This window comes from Saccostrea echinata, unplaced genomic scaffold (genome assembly GCF_033153115.1).
Source record: "Saccostrea echinata isolate AGI-Se365-2 ecotype Australia unplaced genomic scaffold, CSIRO_AGI_Sech_v1 ptg000004l, whole genome shotgun sequence".
NCBI classification, from domain to species: Eukaryota; Metazoa; Mollusca; class Bivalvia; order Ostreida; family Ostreidae; genus Saccostrea; species Saccostrea echinata.
Window position 1 is genome coordinate 5693604 of NW_026889753.1, and position 22455 is coordinate 5716058.

Consider the following 22455-nt stretch of genomic DNA (forward strand, 5'->3'; position numbering starts at 1 on the left):
CGTGATGAACTTGTACCTTGTCAAGTCAGTACTCGTCGATAAGGTCATGTTGTTACCGAAATGTTCAAGGCATGTATGCATTGGTATTTTCTAGGAGACTTACAAATTTAATGTGAGTAAAAAGTGGATGAAGAAAAAATACAGAATATCGTTTAGAGTTAAGAATGAAGATTTTAAGCCTACAATAACAGACAAAATAAGAAAAGTTTTAAAACTACACAGCTGAAATAAAACATCGTTTATTATAGACATGGTAAAATAACCAAAGGACTGAATTGACACAAACATTCAATTTATTTATGAAATATGATTTAAAAAAGCAATTGTTGTTTTGTGTTGCTTATATTATTTACAAGAGACATGTGTTGAAATGCATTTATGAAAGTAGTATCATTATGTGTAGATATTGTGACTAGACCCATAACATTTAGAAAACTGGTTATTTGTTCTCTGCATGTCTATATAACAATTAACATATGTTAACATATAGCATCTATATAACAACGATTCCACAAATTTATATATAAGTGTTTGTTTGTATACGTGCACGTTTTAACAATAACATATCGTTGTGTATATTTACCTCTTACTGAGTACATAATGCTTAATTGTATATATTTACATATAGTTGAGTGTATTTTGTTTAATTGTGTATATTTACATTTACATGCGTTTTTTAATTTGTGGTACATTGGATGAGTACGTTAAATAACGGTCCTTGTCAAGGATTACATGCAAATTGTCTCCTCAAGGGTTACATGCAAATTGTCTCCGTAGAGTTCAAAAACAGTGGTCCCATTATGACCGTTACAGAGACAAACTTCAAAATCAATCAATGCAGTTTGTAGAAACTTAAATTTTTTTTTTTTTCAATATTGCTTCACAAAAGTGTTGTTATCTGCAAATTTAGATATTAATTCAATAATTAATAAACATTTTACAGCCGGTTGAAAATTTTACTTAAGTCTATATATATCTTTATCACGATCCTGGGGCTGGGACGTAATAGAGTAAGCTTTGACGTCATATCGATTTTCCTCACCGGCTACATGCCAGCGTACCTAGTTGATTCGTTCTTAACCAATTCTGCTTTCACGTGCAAACCACATTTTTCATAAACAAGGGAACAAATTTGCAAATCAGATTGTTTTTGTTTCATTGGAGATGTTTTAACAATCTTCTCTAGTAACGACGCAACTCGTCTTGCTTCGTAAATATCGTCTGCCTTAATCATGCAATCACAGATCAAATAGCAGGAAGCAACTTTTCCCGCCATATTTGACTTTAATGGCTTAACTTCTGACCGACTAGGTAACTCAAGCTGTACAATCATATCGTCCTCTGTTCGCGGTTTTGAAATAGCAAGGGATGCCTGAAATTGTTCAATTGCCAGTTTCGGATTGGATTTCGAGAACAGCAGAAAACATCCGTACGCTGTGTGTAGGCTTGGAGAGTCATTTATCAGTCCTAATGCTTTCTGAAAATAGTCTTCACTCCGTGATAGAAAAGTACTCTTGTCATTTTCTTTTGTTGAGGTGCTGTATTTCAAATTGTATAAACAACCGATGTTTGTATAAACCTCTGGATATTGTGATTCTACTGTTGTTTTGTCAGTACGTACCATGATTTCATAAACGGCTAAAGCATTTTCCGTCTCTCCAGCACGGGTGTATGCCAAACCAAATGATTTGAGCAATTCGGGTACGGACTGCGCAGAGTAGGCAGGAGAAGCAACCTTTACAAGTGATCGAACACTTCTGTTGAGAGAAACAACATTATAAAAACATCTCTCGGCGATTGGCTGCTGAATATTCATAAATCCAAGCTTATATAAAGTTTGTACAAACGTTGTATACAGTAGAAGCATGTTTTCTACTTCCCCGCGTTCAGACACCCCTTTCATTTTGTCAAAAAACTGTTGCTTGCATAACGTCAGAACAAAGGTATGAAAAATTCTTTCCTTCACTAGGACGACTTCTTTTTGTGTCTTGTCTATGTCGTCCTTGGATCTGTGTACTATGAGATTATTTGGAGGATGGAAATATTGAGGAATGTTGTAATTAGCCAGACATTTTATTATATAGTCAATAAAATCAAGAATTCGCTGTCCTTGCAACTCCTCCGTCCACTCGTCAACTCCATACATTTGCTCACAATACCAAAACATGATATTTTTGACATGGTATGACGTCAGAATAGCAGTCTGGCTAAGTCCCGTTTTCAATAGGAATTTCACCAATGAATAGCAAGATCGTTGTCTTGGAGACAGTGAACGAGATAACTTTCTTTCTGCAGAATTGTAGGAAATTCTCCACTCTAGATCGGCCTCTCCACTTAGGTGATGCCCAATAGGAACAACGCCACATCCATCTAAAAACATTGTGCATACATGTACTCTGGCTTAATTCGGTAGCAAAAGAAATAAGGTAAATCAAAGCATCCAATAAAATGAAATATTACGTGTCAAATGTGAAAGTGCCAATTTCTCAGAGCAAGAAGAAAATATGTATTTGGTAATAGAGAGCAAAACATACCATCTCTTGAACTCTTGAAGAAAATAGATTGATTAATTAGAGTTATTTATATATCATGAATGTAGAATTTTTATTACTATACAAATGTATCAATTAAGCCCAAGGATAGCTAAAATATTGCTCCTTTTTGTTGCCGTTATTGTTTTTCACCAATCGAGACACTTTTTTCAAAAATATTGATATGATAGCATACAGTTTTATACTGTCTGTGGAGAGAACCCGGCAACATTGTACCAGGAAAGACACTGTCGAACTTCTAAAAAATGAGTTTAGAGGCAACGTGATTTCACAAGCAGTGCTTTATATATTTAGCCAAAAAGGGCTTTCTAGATAGTGTACTGCTATTGCTAATACATCAAGCTCTAACAAACCGAAAAAATCAATCAATCCCTTCTAGTTCCATGGCGCATAGCCAATCCTTTCACTAACAGTGGATGCAAAATACAGTGATTCATGAGAAACAATAATTATACCTCCTCAAAGTGGCTCAAAAAGGAAAACTGTAATCGTGAATAATTCGCATGATTATAGGCAGCTAAATGTTACCTTTGGTTATTTCCCTGATCAGTTCGTTTGATGGCCATCCTGTTGGCTTTGTTCGACGGGTCCAGTTAATAGCTACATTAGGCCATGTTAAGCATGGAAAAGAATGAACAAAGTCGTAGGAATATCCATCCGATTCATGACTGTAGTCTGACAACGCTGGACCGGATGTGACGTATTTAGCATTTTCGCGTTGATAGAGAACCTCGACCTTATCATATTGCCCTGGAAACAATTTTGTTTTAAAAACAAAGTTCGGAATGTAACCGTCTTCCGTAATATATTTCTCAAATTCGCACTTTGGCTTTTTGATAAGCTGTTTTCCATTTTCAGTGATAAGTAATTTAACATACCCTGGATATGAAGAAGGAACCATGATAGCGAAATCTTGAGAAGTTTCCACCAACGATTTCACTTCGTTTGCTCCTGATTTGTCATCAGACTTGTCAAGAATTTTGTACTTAACATACGTCATCATGAAATCGAAATCGATTGGTGGATAAAAAACATGTTTTCCAGACGATAGTTGTAGCAGTCTGCTTAAATGAAGGCCATCATACGAGCTTCCAGTCTGTGCCACGTCACCCTCGCCTTTTGACTTTTCTCTTAGTATTTCTACAAATTGTACCATTCGTGATCTTATTATTTCAAACACTGTCTTTGTTGGTTCGTGTTCCTGTATCAAAATATCGATACAATCACAAAAGATACCGAGGGTTCTTGTAGTTAACTCGGCCATGTTGTCTACTTTCTCTTTGGAAGTCCATACGACAGTTACGAAAGCCTAAACGTACCATTAATTTATTTTTAAATCATGTGTCTTGGCTGTCACATGCTACTGAATCGCCATACCCGCTACTATGAACTGGTCCAAGTAAGAAACAATATTAACTCGTAAACGAAAAGATTTATAATGTAATTATGAAGCATAGGTAAAGAGGGGGGGGGGGGGTCGAGGGGATCCTGACCCACCTTTTCTGAGTAGAGAGGTTTCCATCAGTAAAAATTGATGATGTCCTCAGCCATGCCGATGGTCCTCTGCTTATTTTTGTTTGTAGTAACTAGATCATATCTAAAAAGTATACAGGGGCTGAAGATGGTACAAAAGAATCATTTTCAAAACTGATATTAACAAGTTACCTCTGAACGTATTGGATCACTAATCATTCATCCTGTATTATCCATTCCTAAGAAGACATAAGCTGACGCGAACCGATCTCATACATGTATATTCATGGATTGTGCTCTGATTTGACATATTTTCTTAATCAAGAGTTTGCCACATTCGTCGGACTTGGTTTTTGTAATGATGGTTCCTGTTTTTGACTGAAGGTGTGGTAGACTGTCAAGTATTCTGCTATCCCTTTTTAATTGTCACGTGTGTCGAGTTATATACCATCAAGCCTAATATACATGTTATATACCAGGCCCTATTTTTTCTAATTGTTCCTTGATCAATCTATAAAATTTATGCTGGTACAACCGTCTTGTCCTTCCATTCTTTTTCACGCATCATTCATTTCGAAGTTGAGCCGCTAGTCTAAGTTTGCCTCAAGCGTTTCTAAGCTTCCTTTATCTGAAGATAAGTTTATTCCACATGGTCCACCTTTCCACCATTTTCTTCCATTCCAGAAGCAGGTTTTAGTCTAAACTTATAGGCCTCCTTTATTTTATAGTTGAGACCGATCGCTTTTCTTCTCTTTCTCAAACTTTTATTATTGCTAACAAAGCTGCGAGTCATTTGCTTCAGTTAACTATGAAGTATGTAGTCGTTTTTAGAACATGCCTTGCACTTGGAAGACAGTAAGTACGCACACTAAGTTGATCATATGTGCTTTAAAGAGTGGGAGGAATTCCATGAGATTATCAAAGCTGACATGAATTCTGGAACATGCAATATTTTCATGTTGTATGACCTGTTTCCCATACCCATTCGTCATATTCCGCCATATTTCTTTCAGTTACTTTGTCTTATTCCACTACCCCAAAAAGCTCGTTACACTTGAGTGAATTTCCTATTTCAGACATACACGTACTCTCTCCTATATACGTCTATGTTTCAGATTAGTTCAGAAAAATAGAATGTTCTTTTATCTGTTGCTGAACTTGAATTTTTTTCCCCGACTCCATCAAGCTTAAGGACATAGGCAACGTACCAAAAGCATCAGTGGTGGGATCAGGTGTGCCATAGAGTAAGCATCCCCTGCCTATCGGTCACACACCGCCGTGTGCTCCTTGTCATGATCGGGCAAACGGAAAAGTCCGTAGACAATTCAGTGTGTAAAAAAAGGGCTAACAATTAATAAGAAAAACGTCGGTCAGCATTCCTCTTAATGATATACTAGTATTGTATTTGCCGATAAGGTAATAGTATCGACCACAGAACTTGCGAAATGACTTCAAACGAGACTGTTCATATCCTTGTTTCATCAACTTGTTTGTCACTTGCTTGCTTCGTTTTTACAAATTGTTCGTACGGAGAGCATGCTCTTGCGTATCCAATCAACTGGGAGACATAAACTCCATATGCAGGTGATAGGGGTATATTGCTATATAACAAGGGAAGTTGACGACAGAAAAGTTGAAGTCAGCGCGTTAATTTGAAACTTTGCACAGTGATTGTACACACATGCACCTGAAGTAAATTACTAAGAGCTTATAATTTCTCAAAAATATGAGATTCCCCAGTCAATCACATTCAGATGTCATTCTATGCCAGCAGATTGTAGTTCTTCTTATGTTTAGAGATTGACCATGTATAATTAAAATACACAAGTTTCTACCTTACAAGTGTATTTTCATTATAGCGTACATGGCCTATCTCTAAACGCCTTGGAAATCTCATACTTTGGAGAAATTATAAGCTCTTACTAATTTTCTTAATTTAGGTATGGAGGGGGTTATCGATTCACACTTCTTAATGTTTGATACATGTACATATCATTTGTTAATTGGATTAACCAGATAATTGTTGAGCTTGTAATTTTTGTCTTGCTTCTTGGAATGCAGTCCGAAATATCTGACGTTTTCCAGGCGTTATTCACGACTTTGATATTTGACGGTCCAGGAAAACGTTAGAATTCGCCGCGTCCTGTATTCGCCGCCTCCAACAGTAGGCGGCATTCTCGGGTCGATTTTCGATGCAAGCGAACCGAATTAAATGTGTAAGTCACATCTTATATTAACGGTACAATGCTTCTTGTACTTACCAATGTTGCTTTTATATAACGTGTCTGGTGAACTAGAAGCATTGTGCTATGGATAAGTTGTTAGCTTGACATTTAATTCGATTTTCAAGTATCGAAAATCAAGATTAGTTGGGGCGGCAAAATTTTCACTTTTCATAATGGCGCCAGTTCTGACGTTTTTGCACGTCAACGGCGACCGCAGGCTTTGTACCCGCTCCACTCCGACCGTCCGCCACTCAATAAGGGAGTATCTCCAACAGGTTAATTCCACATTATTGAAACTTGCACAGTGATTGAACACGCCTTAAACAGTTCCAGCGGGGAGAAGACTGCAAGCAACTGATGCATGGAAATGATACACTGTGTATCAAACATTGTCGCGATTATATGGCAATGTCTATAGGTCTAATATGTTTATATTTTTTATCTTAAACGTTAATGTTCAAAATTAGCACTTTTTGCGATCTTTCATCCGCTTTCCTTTTTTCCCCCTTATTTTAGTTTTTTAAACGAAGAAAAGAGTACTTTCAAATTATTTTGATACTTTCAAAATTTTACATTGTAGGAGAAAAGAAGAAACACAGAATGTATTTAAATGCAATCCACTGTCCTAAACAGAAATACATGTACATGGTAATAAATCAATCACTTGTTTAGGGATTTTTTTTTTAAATCAACATTTAAAAATCATAAATATTTAAACTGAATTTTCAAAAAAAACTTGCTTAATCAACATTTTTTAACTTTAAATTTTTATTATAGTAATACGTTTTCATATAATCGGCAAGCTTGTTTTAATTAACCTAAAAAACAGTAATGGCTGACGGTAATTATACAGATATTGTAATCTACATTTATCCAGCAATCTTTTGTTTTTTCTAGTCCATTACACAAGCTTTTTGTAAATCTCTACATTTTTTGTGATACAAGCACCCATTTACATCTTCGTGAATGGTACTCTTCTGGGGGTATGATTTTTGTCTACCTCCATTGATTCCACTATAAAAGAGACCTTGTTAAAATATGCAGTATGTACTGTAACCTTTCCAAGTTGCTTTATTGCAGTTTGCATATACATGTTCTCTGTTTACCCTTATCTCTCTCCTTCTCTCTATATATATACACATGTATATACAAAATTTTCAATAGAACAAACAAAAACAAAAAAATAATATTTAACAGTTTTTATTTCATCATTTTTATGCATTTTCTTGTTTTTATATGAGCATTTTGTAGTTTATTGTTATGAACATGATGTATAATGAGTCATATGATTAATTAAAATATTAATTATGCTTGAGGAATAATGCACATTGCAAATACAAAAGTCAAACAAAAATGTTGAATTATTTTTTTGTTAAACAATTTTCTTTGACTAAATATTATAGCAACACATGTAGTTTTGCATGACAACCTATTGCACAGTTTTTTCCCCTGTTTTCTCATTTAACAAGAAAATATTTCAAACAAACTAGCACTACTGGGCATCTAAATTCTTGTAAGAAAAAAACGCTGATTTTGCATCTTAAAAAAACTTTTTTTTTCAAAGTATTTTCTTCAAATTATAATTTTGTGTTGCATACTTAGCTCCTAATGATTAAAGCACATATAATATCCAAGAACATTTTAAAACGAAATTCATTCCAAATATTTAACTCCAATTTGGCTTTGTCTTAAATCATGAATATTTGCACCTCAATACTTAATCAGCAGCCAAGATAAAAGCACAGTGAAGTTGGTCAGTAATTATGGATGCAAATATAAAACATAATGGTGTACAAATAGTATATTTTTCTAAAAATAATTTTCAGCAATAAAAGTAAGGTTAAAATTTACACCTCTTTCAAAAATTAACTTATCAACAAACATGCTACATAGTTAATATAACTGACTAGGAACCCCTTTCATTAGGCAGAGGTTTAAAAGCACAAAGTATTGCAGTTTAAAATTGCATTGATTTCACACAGGATTAAGATGTCTTTCTAGGTACAAGGTGTGGGAGGTGGCAGTTATTTCAGGTAAGAAACTCAAAGAAATGTCACTTTTGTCAACGAAAAATCTGAAAATTTAGAGAGAAGCTTTATGGAATATAAACCCTGTTCAAAAAGAAATTATCATGGACATCTTATTCATGAGCCTATTCATAATGGACAACCAGTGCAGATAACAATTTATAAAAAAAATCTTTTCTGGAATGTCAGAAAAAAAGAAAATAGTTGCAAGACTAGATAAAAATAAGTGTTCCAAGGAAAATGAATGAGGAATGTGAGAACTGGCAGAGTCTATGGCAACTTGTTGAGTTTCCATTCAAGCAATAAATGCTAATCTGTAGTGTTGAAGAAACACCACTTTGTTTGCACCTCTTGGAATGTCCAATCTACACAGTCTACAGAATACTGAGATTTTACTTGTAGCAGCATGGAGTGATCCCAGCCACCATGGATGGGTGTGTTTGGCACAATTTTTTTTTTTTTGTAGAATATTCAGTTGGCTAATCTGGCTTCGACTATTCCTTGGCAAGATGGAAACCTGTTATTAAGGTTCCTGCAATGCTCTTTGCTATCAAATGAGCAGGGAATTTTGCCAAACAGTTTGCAAAATCGCTGAGGCATAACACTGAGCACTGTCAAGCTCTTTGGAGATCCATATTATCACAGACAGAGTCAATTGTATGTTTGGAAGATCAGTCAAATGACATCAGGTTGGCAGGAGTCTAAAATGTAATTGAATTTAAAACTAAAATTCTCTCAAATTAAGCGAGTCAACATTTCCACAAAATAAGTTATGCGGTATCAATTGCTAACTGCAATTCTTAATACTGCACTAATTAATACCAGTATAATATGGTTTCTATACTTAATGCATAAGAATATGTTACATGAAATTAATACATAAATATATTAAATACCTGTGGCTGGTATCTCTTTGTGGCCTCGTTTAGATGACGACACCACATCAATGCATCTGCCTGTGACCCAGCTCTGAATTTGTATACATTCCCTGTAAAGAGTATTAAATAATCAACATGAAAGTTGCCATTCAAGTCTTTATAAAATGTATCGTGATGTCTTTCATCCTTTCACTAGTTGTTTTAGATTTGATGTTTTAACGAACCTTTCATTGGGTCTGACAATTGGAATGCATCTGGCTGTAGAGGGTTGTCACCCATGACAACCATCCAGCCAACAACAGAGGTCATTTTACTGGGCTCTGCCTTAAACTGAAAAAAAAATATATATATATATATATATATATATATATAAAGAAATCCCAGATGATATGGAATATATCAAACATCTGACAGCAATATCAGCACACTAACATATTTAACTTCAAACTATAATTTAAAAGTTCTTACCGATGATCTGTCATTGCCTCGTAAAGATTTGTTTGGGTAATAAAGTAAAGATGTTCCCCATAATGATACCCAATACCGTGTCCATGCACCAACCTGCAAGTACAGAAGAAGCTTAACTTGGTGGTCTCATTACTCAATGTGCTTACAAAGTGAAACATTGGCTTCACAGCAGTTGTTTACTTACTGTTGGCTTTTTCCCATCCTTGAGTATTGTTTTTCTTCGTAAGCACCCTTCACATGTAATGCTTTGCTGGAAGTTGTTTAAATCATCTACCGTTAAATCCCTACTGAATATTCTGCAAAAGAAAGAATAAAATAAAGTCTTCCTCTACATCAAATTAGGCTGTCATATATGGCCTTTTTTTCTTCTTTTATTAAATATTGATTTTTATTTTTTTTAACTTACATTTTATTTTGGGATTCTGAATCTGATGAAGGAAATACTGATTCAGCAGGTGTTTCACTGTTATCTGCAAAATAATCAATAGGAGAGTTATCTACCCTCTCTCACTAAAAAGAACTGAATGTATATCTTTTCTCTAAAGTTTAAATTCTCATCACCTTTAGTACAGTTTATTTATGGTATATTAATTAAGGAAAAATTGAATCAAAGAACAGGATTAATTGTCTACCTCCAAGAATCTTTCCACATATAGAGCCATCACTGGAAGCACAAGGCGACTCCTCTAACACACTGTCGTCTAATAAATGGCGAATCCCCTGGATATATGGGGCTGTAGTTTTTGATGGAAGACTAAATGTTTTTTCAGCAATTGATTTCTGTCCATTGCTCATAAAACTGAAAAAAAGATCAATATTTAAAATTAAAATATTATTATTAAAATATGTTGACCTAAAAAATATATTATTTATGTCAAAGCGTCTTGTGATACTGAAACTAATTTTTTTCCTAATGAAAAAGCAAGGGACTTGTATCTTTTTCATCCCTTTATATCAATGTGAAGTACTGAGATTTTTTTTATGTGGTTGCACTAGCTTACTTTGCATTTAAGCTTTTAGTCTTTCTGTGGCACGGGTGGAATTTGGATGTCGTAGCGGTGAAGCTTGGTGTGTGTGTGATGTTATTACGGGGTTCCGGTGCCGGTGAAGGAGGAGCCACATTGATACGAACGTCCTCCTTAGATGTGGAAAGATGCTGGCCTTGAAGTGGAGGCTCCACTTTTAATGACAATCTGTAAAGGAAATCATTTTTTTTTTTTTTTTTTTAATTTTACATACCTAATGAACTTAATTTAAGGAAGAGATGGTAGTTACCCAAGGATGTAAAATTAAATTTTCATTAGACATTTCATCATAAACTTTCATTACTGTTTTATTAAAACTATTTCTTTCTGAAGCACATTAATTTTTTTTTAAATTATGAAGAAACTCTAGGTTGCTTTTAGACACACAGTTTTAACTGGATTTGCTTCTACAATTCTTTATATGACTTACTTATAGTTGTCATCTTCTACAAACTTCTGGAGCTCTTCTATGTATCGAACAGATTTAAGGTAATTTTGCACATGTTCCAACATAGGAAGGTGATCTGCAAAGAAAGGCAAAGAAAAACTAGGATCAAGTTTACATTAAATATTGAAAAAAAAAAAATCTTGTTGCTCTTGAAATATTCTTAGAGGATATTTTCCCAGTTTTTTAAAAAATATTTTAAAAATTCAAATAAAGAGTGAGCCTACCATAACTAGACTGTTGATATTCTGAGATGGTTCGTAGTATATTGTTCATCTGCATTCTACGTGTATGTGATTCCATGCCCCCAGAATGGGGATGTGCTACGTCTATGTAGATCAGGTCTGACAAGTAAAGGCCTATAACATAAAGAACAAACACATACAATAACAGACATCATCTTAAAATTAGACACAAAGCAACTCTCAGAAGATCATATAATATATACAGCAATGTGCTCTTTCTACAAGTTTTTACTTCTTTCTTTTATTGAGTGTACCCGCATTTATTTACTTAAGCTCATACATTGTTGTGAAAATTTAAGCTAGAAATCTAATAGTTTATTCTACAGGTATATGTAATCATTTCAATCTGTCCTTTATAGGAAACTATTCACCTTTTATATACAACAATAAGATAAAGGACTTTTGATGTATCAGTAACTCTATTTCAGGCAACACAAATGACTGATATTTTTCTAACTTCTGAAGTGATTTAGTATTCCAATAATAAAGTTTGCCAAAAAAAGGAAAGCAAACAAAATGAAGCACTAATGAGGTTTTCCACTTAGGTGTGAACTCCCATCATCAAAAGCGTTTGGTTCTTTATGACCTTATTACATGCATAAATTCAAGGGCACTTCTGAAGCAAATCAAAATACACTTAATTTTTCATGCTAACTGCTTGAGCAGATGTTTTTGATATTTCAGTATGCTGGGGGCTCTCGTACATCTAACATTTCAGATTGCCTTGGGTGATTTTTTACAACTTTATTCCTACAGAGAATTATTCATACATATAGCTTACTAATATGAGATTGTAATTTTTCTACAACACCCAGAACCATAAAGTATAATAATGCATTAAAATGATAGGAGCACTTAAAAATAATTCCTTCTCCCCACACACATCCTGAAGAAACCTGATAAATGTACTGCTGGCAGCTGTTTCTTAATCATTTATATTTAGGTTGTTTGGGGGTTAAAAAAAATCATCTATCATTAAATTGGGAGGGGTGTCATTTATCAAAACTTGTGCACAAAGAATAACCGCAGTGCATACACTCTGCAGGTGTAACAAAAGGACACATATATGTGGTTACCTTTGAACACTTTAACAAGTATTCAAAATGTGAAGACTTCATCAAAAGCTTACCTAAATATGGTATGCAAGGCAACTTAATACTAGCCATGTAATCCCGTAATCTCTGTCGGTTGTCGTTTTCACTAAAAAGGTCTGCCATTTTCTCATAAGTTGCTTTGTCTTTTCGGGATAACATCTGAAATTTGAAAACAAAGTCTCTCAAATTTTAACTTTTAATACAACAGCCCTTTAAGCACATTGATAAAGGTTTAAAGTAATATCAGTATCTTCAGTCCTACTGTACTTACCATCCAAGTTTTGGACAAGCGAAAGATAGCTGCACTTTGGAGAGCTGAAATAACTGCCATGACAGCATGAAGATTGTTTAGATCCAGTAGTTTCTGAAAGATTCAAACTTCCACATATATTCATGTTCTAAAATAATTATACACTAAAACAAAAAAGAAAAATAGGGAAAACCACGATGGGTTTCAGAGACATTTTGTGTTCTAACAGTAAACTGTACCTTAGCAATTTTGATATAGTGAGCCAGTACATCTGCTCTAGTCTTCAAAGTCTGACAGTTCAGGATTTCTTGTTGCACCCAGAAATTTACCTAAAAAAATAAGCATTTGATCAAATATTAATTAATTGAGTTAAAAATCAATTTGACTAAATCCTATTACATATAATGCCTTATCACGTAATTATTACCAGTATATGTGTATATATACTCTGTTTACAATCTTTTAATCGGGAGTCACCCACATGTACAAATGTACAAAAGACTTCAGTTGAAAATTCATTTTTCAGCTATCTAAACAAGTGTATCAATAAATTCATGACTTCCCTGTCTTCTATACCTTTAATATTTCATTGTTAATTTCATTTGAGACAGTTGTCTAGACTTAACTTCATTAATGTCTTATTTTCAAAAGCAGTAAAAGAACTTACATGATTGAAGCGCCTTGTAAAAGCCACCACATTTGGGGCTTTTATTAGTTTTTCTTTTGTTGTCCATGCACAAGAAGTTAATTCCTAAAAACAATTTAAAAAATAAAATAAGTTTTTGATAGTCCATTACGAATCCCAAGATTTACTGTCAAATGCAGACAATTCCTTGTGGTCTTCAATTAAAAGGCAATCTATTGCTCTGTATTGGATTTCCTTATTAAACTGTTTCTTACTAGAAATAAAATCATTTAGGGCAATTATGAGTTTTGACTTGAATGGAATGCCTGACTTTGAAGAATTTATGAATATTTCTTCCAAATAATGTAATTGAAACATATAACATTTTAACTCTTACATCTGGCTGTATGGATTTAAAAACTGGATGATCCATTAAAGTTATCTGGCTCTACAAAAAAGAAATTAACATTCCAGATAAATATATTACAGACAGTAAGTTACCTTGCTTATCTAGAACAAAATTAACATTGAAAATATAAGGGATTTTTTTGCTCTGATTGTTAATGATATCAATCACAATCCATTATATTTGAAATACATATACATGTACTGTTAATTAATAATAATAATTTGTCAATGTAATGTACATCAGAGCTGCAGATGCTAACATCTACAAACATGAAAAATTAGTACAGACCAAGGTCTTAATTATATAGCATAAAAAAGAGGAAAAATACAAAGGTATTTTTTCTTGTCATAATAACAGGTCTTACTGCGAAATCTTCTGGAGACACTCGCAAAATTTCGAAAACAACAGCATCGTAACTTTTCATCCGTGGTAGACTGGACCGCCTCTCTAATGACTCTTCACTACCTTGGCTGACACCCTGAAACATAAACAAAAATAAATGACTGTGTATTCATAGGTTTATTTGCCAACTTTTCAAAAATAGCTGCATCATATAGGCAAGTTTTGCCTCTAGCTGCATCATACAACTGTATTGGCAAGGTATGCCTCTGATTTAAGAAGCTTAAATCGAAGAATTGTAGGGAATTATTTGTAAGGTGGATAACATTTTTAATTGAGCAGCATCATTTACAGGAAACTTGGCCTTGATCTTCTTGCCCCAAGATGTATCTGGTAATTTTACCTTAAAAATGCCTCTGAAATGTTAATTTAAATTTCACCATCACTTTATCAATAACATCTATTTAAAGTGCAGTACAACTCGGTGCATATGCCTGGGGTATATTTACAAATAAGGTTGTGTGTTTGAAGATCAATCACAACTGATACAGTGACCCCATTATACAACTAGTGCAAAAAGATTAATTAGGAAAAACAATCCCACAACAGCTTACTAATTAATAGTTAATAAAACCTACAGGAATTTATACACTTCAGCAGTCAACCAAGGCAGACTACATACAGAGTGTGAGAGAAAAAATTCCTCCTGGGCAAAAACACTAATTAGGTGTGAATAAAATAGGTACTTAATAAATACTGGTGTTTTCAACGTTCAAAGCATAAAATGAGATGAACTTTCTCAACTCTAATGCAAATAGCCAAAAATAATTCATTCACTGATGATGCTTTCATTTCAAAATAATAAACATGGAATTTTAATATTAACCTTTCTTGACTGGATGATAACACATATTTTCCTGTCTTAATATTCATTCCGTATTCAAATTTATTTATTAATTTATAAATAAATTTATTTAATATGATTTTTATAAATACCACACAATTTTATTCTAATGAATGAAGAATGTTTCAACATCTACCCTCAATGTAAATTAAATGTTTATTCTTGTATATAATTCTACACCAAATAAAAGTATGAACTTTAAAATGAGTCATGGCCAATGTTTTCAATTTAAATAAACTTCTCCTATTACCAGGTGAACTTCTATTGTTACCTTTGCCGTTTCTCGGGCGGACCTTCCCATCCCACAGGTAATACACAACAACATCACCCAAAAATTCTTAAGCTGTCCTAGATTAAAGCATTACACAACCAAACAGCTTATGAAATCCACATGGAAAAGTAGAACATTTTTTGTCCCTAAATGTCCATTAAACAAGCTGATCCATGTTGTCTCCACACAGATAAAAGAACAGTACTGTTTTTGTCATGATCATTTTATAATTCCATGTATTTGAAGGTTTTGAACATCTGTGACCAAAAATCCCTGGGTATACCCAATATGTCTAATAAAAGCTGTAATATTCCCAACTGAACAAGGTCACAATAATCCCAGGTTACACACTTTTTTAAAAATCCTTTTTGGGCAGACAGCCAACTGCACCTCAAGCTTTATGGTATTTAAATAAACCAATAGTGACAGATAAAGGACTGATCTCAACTAAAAATCACAAGGGTGCCATGTTGACTTGATCCCCCCTTTCTTTCCATTGTAAGAGTACAGAGTGTCCCCTTTTTAGGTCAACAAGACCATATAACTTAACCAGAACACAACATTGGCCGACAATAACAACCTTCCAAACACACAATCTAATATGATACATGACATTTATATATAATCTCTTGGAGTTGCCTTTGTTTTGTTGCAACAGTGTACATTGTATATCAAATAATGTAATTCAGTTCTATTAAATCAAACCAGAACTCAATTGTGTCACATGTCAAAAATCTGTGAAATTTTATGAATTTATTATTTATCCCACCAGGAGTCACAGCATGAGCTTCATGTGAGTCTGTTGTCACCCCCCCCCCCCATCCTTCCAAGCAACTGACCTCACTCCAAGCTAGCACACAAGCTTTGACCTTACCATGAGGACCACTGCCTCCTCCCACTCAGTGTCAGAGCCATAAGATTGCCGCCTTGTACACAGAAGGCTTAAAACACTACACATTACAGTCTTCATGTATACAAATGAGATAATATTGTTGACAACAATATTAAGAAGCTAAAAATATTCACCAATGGAAATTCCCCAAACCACAACCAGGTTAAACTTGATCATTGTAAATTCCAGCTTTCGGTTTTTGATCAGGTAGCATATGTTAGTTTTTCTTTGTCCTTGTCAGCTGATAGTGCATGATACTTTAAATCCATACTAATTAAGACCTAGTTCATGTTTTATAAATGAGTACAAGTACTGTGTTACTTCATTTCAACCCCCCCCCCCCCTCCTATAAATTCTTTAGCAGCTAATTATCTCCTGAAAATTTGCAGCTTTGGATTGGTATCACATGTAAATACCTTCCTTTATTTACAGTATACGTACCAGTAATACAATTGTCAATGTACAAGAGGACATAAACTCATACACTTTTATAATATATTTTTTATACATAATTACTTTATTTACTGCATCTGTCAAATGTCTTATTTATATATTTGAATCAAGTCATTTTTTGCAGTATTTCTCCTGTTGAAGATGATATGAAAGTGAAAGAAATAATCAACAGCTTTCACAATACACACTTTCACAATACATTCTCTGACTGTATTATAAGTTCTCCAGGCCTGACCTTCCAAATTTATAAGATTGACACATTCTTTGTATCTTATCACCCCACACATGTTTAACAGAGACTTATTTTTACTGTTGTATGATAATGTAAATGGTCTCTTCTACAACCCCTCCTGTCATGCATGACGTCATAGTCATCAGAACTTTTGTAAGATATAGAAGTCAAAGATCTCGGCATTCTGTTCCATACACTGATAATACAGAGTCTGCAGAAACAGCATATATTGATGATACAACAGTTGAACACAATATTTGTATGGTGTATGTCAGCTTGGTTGAATTAAAGTCATATCTTGTATCAAGTATATTAGTGTACTATATTCCTCAACTTTTTTGTTCTGTATATTGCCTACAATTTTTTTGAATGTGTATTTTTACAACTTGCAAAAATAAATCCATTTTTTAATGCTTACAATGTTGTAACAAAAAAGTTCTTGTTGATTTAACTACAGTTTTGCAATGAAATGCAACCATGCATACAACAACAACCTTACAATTTTGCATGATTGAAAACATTTCTGGCATCTTAAATTTTATAATTTACTTTTAAATAGAAATTCCAAGTGCAAGCATTTTACTGGTATACTGGCCGATACAACAAAAAATGTATTGCAATATGGTATTTTTGTCAACAAATCACAATATACTGGAATATCGATATTATTGTGCAGCACTACCCCACAGTGTATATATATGCATTATCCAATACAACTTTGGTTCCAGTTGCTTCATTAACTTTAACCTGGTAACTCAGGTCATATGCAGCTTTACTGGTACTGTGCATTCCTACAGACATCATCCATGCAGATCTAGCCCAGGTAGGGCTAACAGGTAATTGGGAAATGGACCTGTTCCAATAATTTTACCAAATCATCTAAACTTTATAGATGTGTTTTGAAAAAAAAAATTTTTCTCATTTGTTTTATTTATTTGAAAGGTATAGTCATTCCTTAAATCATTAAAATACCATGCAGACAAAGCCCCTTCCTCTATACACTAATGATAAATTGATTTGTATAACAACTCATTTACATAAGAATCTACATGTGGCACATCTGGTTGGAATTAAGCATAGCTCTTTAGAATTAGGCTGGACATATAAGAAGATTACAACCAGGGTTAAACAAAGCTCACAAGTTCAGAAGTGGGGGTCAACAACAAACACATACATACACAGGAAGGATTACTTGTATATAAACCACCAGCTTTTATTTTAACATACTTATTCAAGTATTCATTTCCTGATTTCATTGGTCACTGTATAACCCTGAACACTTGGTGTATGTATTCCATCAATAATTAAAGCCTTTGACTGAGAAAAAACCCTCCCTCTCTCTCTTTCTTTCCTCCAATGCTTTCACCTGTAAACAAACTAGTGAACACCTGTACATTCTACATACAATTAATTGTACCTCAAATAATGTATACCAGCAGGACCTTCATAAATAACTCACAAAGGTGTCAATTACTTACCTGTTCCCAACCCATGGTCATCTTGATTCCTTTATTTCTCACATTAAATTGATTCTCACAGGGGATCAAGGGTCATCTAGCCATCTTTATCTACCCCAGAAAGTTTTCAAAGAAAGCTTGGACAGGAAAAATCAATGATTTCCTAAAGGTCCTTCGAAGAATCTAAAAGATATCTCACAGATTGCTGACAAAAAAGGCAACAAACAACACTGGTAATGGAATTAATCCTGAGTAAGATCACACTGTCTCCGAGTGAATTTTTAAACTGTCCAATGATCATTGACCTAGAAAGGAGCATTCACAGCAAGTCATGCTTGCATGACCTAGAAAGCAGTGTAAACAAATAGCAAGGAATGGCTAAATCAGCCTCAATCTGGTATGGATTCTTCCTGCCAGACAATGAATTTGAGGCCAATCACAGATCAAAGTTGTGAACACTGAGGCCACTCAAAGGGAATTATGCTGACCACTTAGTGTGAAAGGTTTCAGTGCTTCAAGTGTGGCGAGATGAGAGATTAACAGTGGGGTGTCCTCACTGCAGACAATCTTAACAGAGACTTTCCCCCTGGGGAAGTTTAACTTGTGATAAATTAACTGTAATTAACTGATTAGCCTCTTATTTTGTAGTTAAGATAATTATAGGTCTGTGATCAAAGCACTGATAACAGATGATTTTAAACAAAGGTGTGATGATAAAAATTACACAAACAATACAAATTATAAATGGTAAAAGCACACAAGTATGTTATCAATTAAATTGCACTGTATTATGTATGTATATATCTACATTGTACATAACTATAATATTCATGATGTATATTAAATTGTCAGCAAATGGAATGAGATACTAAAACATTATTGCCCCATCAATTGCAGTATATATATAACCATAAATGTAGAGATTAATTGGAATTTAATACTTTAGTTTTGAATTTCATAATTTGTAATTAAAAAAAAGTTATTTGACATTCTGTGAAATAATTAATCTTCCTGACTGCATGGTCAATTTGAGGTTAAAGGGAGTAGCTGTCCCTGTCTCTTTTTGTTTGTTTTGTTTTTTTTTTTTGGGGGGGGGGGGGGGTGAGGGTGGCACCATGGGGGGGGGGGGGGGGTTACAAAAATAAACAAAAAAATCAATTAAGATTCATAATGCTCTTTTTTAACATTGATGTAGCAATGAAGGATATAATGATTATAAGCACTTTATCAATTTCAGGAAACACATTAATTTTATTTGATTTTCCATACTCAGCTGTACAAATTGTATGTATAAACCAATTAATGAACACAATACAAGTATTTCTCTACACCTGGTATATTGCAGCAAGTCTTTTATACTCAAACTGTCCCTTTAGGACAAGTGTATTTTCAAACTGTCCCTTCAGGATAAATATGGGGTCAGTAATGAGTTCACAAAGATAATTTAGTCCATAAATAATGGAGGTGTCATCATCCTCCCAGGGTTTGTCTTCTCTGTATGTGCAGCTGATGGTGACCCCTACCTTGTTATAATATAGAGATTGAGGTCCCCAATATGTAGATGTTTATAGAATGTGATCAGGAATAAAGAATCAGCTGGTGTATAAATATCTTTATCTATGTGAATGTTAATGTATCCACCTTATGCAAGGACAGCAAGCACCTGCAATAACATAAGGTTGTATATATATCTGGTAGGTACTGTATAATCATTTGTTGGCTACCTCTAAGCCATGTAACATAAAACTTAACAGGCCATGTCCAAGTAATCAAAGGTCCATTAGCATCTGACAAACCTGGAGAGCTTATATAAGGAGATATTTATGATTCAGACTCATTTATGTCTCCTCAACAATCCAAAAGTGGCATAAGATGCTCACTCAGGAAACCTGTTCACAAATCTTCATTTGTTAAGCAGATTCCTACTTTACTATGTCTGTAGAGCTAAACTTCCTCATGTGATGTCTCTTCAACAGACTGTTTGTTTCTTTTTCATCTCTATCTATCACTGAAGTATTTTGTCCTTGGAAAAAAAAAGAGTAACTAAATTTTTCAACAGAAACAAGTGAAGTGTACCAGCATGTCTTTTTCCCTCAACCTACACATATCATGATCAAACTCTATTTGTAAGTGCATACACAGGACCACAACATTTTTAATAATTTAAAATACTCAAAATATCTGATTACAGGAATGTACAATGGTGTAGAAAACAGTAGCCACTTAAAACTATGTGGTACTGCAGCACATATACTAAAAGACTTATTTTCTCAGAAATCACCAGATTTCTAGGCAATTAAGCTAGGTCCTCATGTCAAGCACACATCAGTGCTCAAGTAGATTAAGAAATCCAGTAAAGTAATTTGTTTACTTACATCTCCATAGGAGGACTGGGGGGTGGTAATGAACTCTGTACTGGAATCACTCTCTGTGTATTTACCAGGAATACCAGTGTCTGGGTCGTCCGGTGTTAAAATCCGGTGGGGTATGTTCATTTTACCGTTATCCCATCTATTTAAAAAGAACAAAGGCTTTTTTTATATAACTGTTCTCTATGAATGTATACTCACTCCATTTTTGAACACTTCAAAAAAAAAAAAACATCCATCTGATAAATGAAATGCCAACACTGAACACCTACGAAACATTTTGTTTTTAAAACTGCGTTCAACGAAACAGAACATAGTTTTTATTAAAGATAAAGAAATCCTATATAAGACTGTTGTTTAAAGTTGTGTTACCACAATGTACAGGCTGATTTGGATGTTTTGTTACCACTAAATAGCCAGACTTATCTCCCTTACAAAAACACCTATGTCTGGTCAGCATCTAATAACAGAGGAAATCTGGGAGTTCCTGAGAACTGTCAGAGATGTTAACACTATAGTTCAGGCTTCTAGACTTTCCAATCTCCTCTGTGGAGATTCTCCTTGATAAATGTACATTGTAATGAAAACCTTTATATGCACTAAAGTCCTGCATTCTATGAAAAAAAAATCAATAATACAAGGCTGCACTGGGTATTGGATGTTTCGATCTTTTTGGAACATGCATGCACTGCTGCACAGTCTTAGAGAAAAGGATGGGACCGTTTTGTCTAGACTGGTGCTACTTAATTATCAGTAACAAATTTAAAAAAAAAGAACTTTAACTGGCTTCCTTTTTGTCAATAAGGCTAAACAAAAAGGTGCATGACGTACGTGCCATATTGGGACTCTGCTATATGTGTTTGTTTGGTATGGTAATTTTAAGTTTTGTTTAGCAGCCTTTGAAATATATTAACCAAAAATTTTGATTCACAAGTAAATAATTATATATCTATCTGGTGACTATTCATCTTGTTCCACAGAAAACAATTTATCATCACTAAAACATTTATTAGCCCACTCATTACACAGGGAATGTGTATTTGATAGATTAATTACTACAACCCTGTCCTGACCTAACTTAATGCTGTTATTAAATATATATATACAATGTATATATATATACAAATAATAAAATATTTATATAAAATTATATATATATGTTCATAGTCATGCTGAATTTTCTTACACCGATTGAAATGTTTCAACACTACATAGTCTTAACTGTATACGAGAAGTAACCTCTACAATAAACAGACATATAAATGAGCATTATATAAATATAAAATTTAGATATAATCATCAGTACAGACCAATGATTTATTGTACCAAAATATGACACCTAATGATGCTATGTATGTGTGGTATGTCATAAACAAGTAGCAGCTTTATAGGTCAACCATGCAACATCTGAGAGTTGTCAAAATAACCAGGCATCATCCTGAATCTTATGATTATATTGCATGCAGAATTGCAACAGGTATCATAATGTGGGGGATAAGTACTTAGTCTTACTCAAATAAAACATGACAGAAATAATGTTGCATTGACTTACAAAATGGTATCAAAAAGTCCCATCCTCTGCAAGGTTTAGAAAAACACTAAAATATCTGCAGTGGGTCCAGATTAATCTTTGATCCAACTGCACTATTACCACATCTTATATACATAACATTTCAAGTTGATGTAATTTAGAACACATACATGGTAGTGGATTGGATTACATTACTCATTCTCAAGTACTTCCTCTGAACTTTATAGCACAACATCATGTGACAAAATAGAAAATTTTACAAGGAAGGTTTGCAAAAAATGATCTATATAG

At 33.9% G+C, this 22455-nt stretch overlaps 2 protein-coding genes across 10 annotated transcripts in view; both read right to left on the reverse strand.

Annotated features, from left to right (window-relative positions):
* Window positions 1–276: 276 nt before the first annotated feature.
* Window positions 277–3813, reverse strand: LOC133179071 (uncharacterized). Its single transcript, XM_061313791.1, has 2 exons — window positions 3081–3813; window positions 277–2370 (listed from the first exon to the last, which is right to left on the reverse strand). The coding sequence occupies exons 1-2, from the start codon at window positions 3706–3708 to the stop codon at window positions 1046–1048; spliced, it is 1953 nt and encodes a 650-aa protein (XP_061169775.1). The 5' UTR covers window positions 3709–3813; the 3' UTR covers window positions 277–1045.
* A 3621-nt stretch (window positions 3814–7434) lies between these two features.
* Window positions 7435–22455, reverse strand: part of LOC133179069 (ras-specific guanine nucleotide-releasing factor RalGPS1-like) — a 36746-nt gene continuing 21725 nt past the window's right edge. For 6 of the 9 annotated variants that reach the window (XM_061313781.1, XM_061313786.1, XM_061313782.1 and 3 more), the window contains 17 exons: window positions 20640–20775; window positions 14081–14194; window positions 13705–13755; window positions 13350–13433; window positions 12922–13011; window positions 12704–12796; window positions 12468–12591; window positions 11321–11452; window positions 11079–11172; window positions 10625–10816; window positions 10256–10422; window positions 10030–10093; window positions 9808–9919; window positions 9624–9716; window positions 9380–9485; window positions 9174–9265; window positions 7435–8978 (listed from right to left, as the gene is read on the reverse strand). In XM_061313781.1, coding sequence (XP_061169765.1) covers window positions 8949–8978; window positions 9174–9265; window positions 9380–9485; window positions 9624–9716; window positions 9808–9919; window positions 10030–10093; window positions 10256–10422; window positions 10625–10816; window positions 11079–11172; window positions 11321–11452; window positions 12468–12591; window positions 12704–12796; window positions 12922–13011; window positions 13350–13433; window positions 13705–13755; window positions 14081–14194; window positions 20640–20775 — 1774 coding nt within the window. In that variant the 3' untranslated portion in view covers window positions 7435–8948. Of the gene's footprint in view, window positions 8979–9173; window positions 9266–9379; window positions 9486–9623; window positions 9717–9807; window positions 9920–10029; window positions 10094–10255; window positions 10423–10624; window positions 10817–11078; window positions 11173–11320; window positions 11453–12467; window positions 12592–12703; window positions 12797–12921; window positions 13012–13349; window positions 13434–13704; window positions 13756–14080; window positions 14195–15230; window positions 15276–16104; window positions 16213–20639; window positions 20776–22185; window positions 22296–22455 lie in introns of those variants that run through there. The other 3 variants (XM_061313788.1, XM_061313789.1, XM_061313790.1) reach the window with 3 other exon arrangements.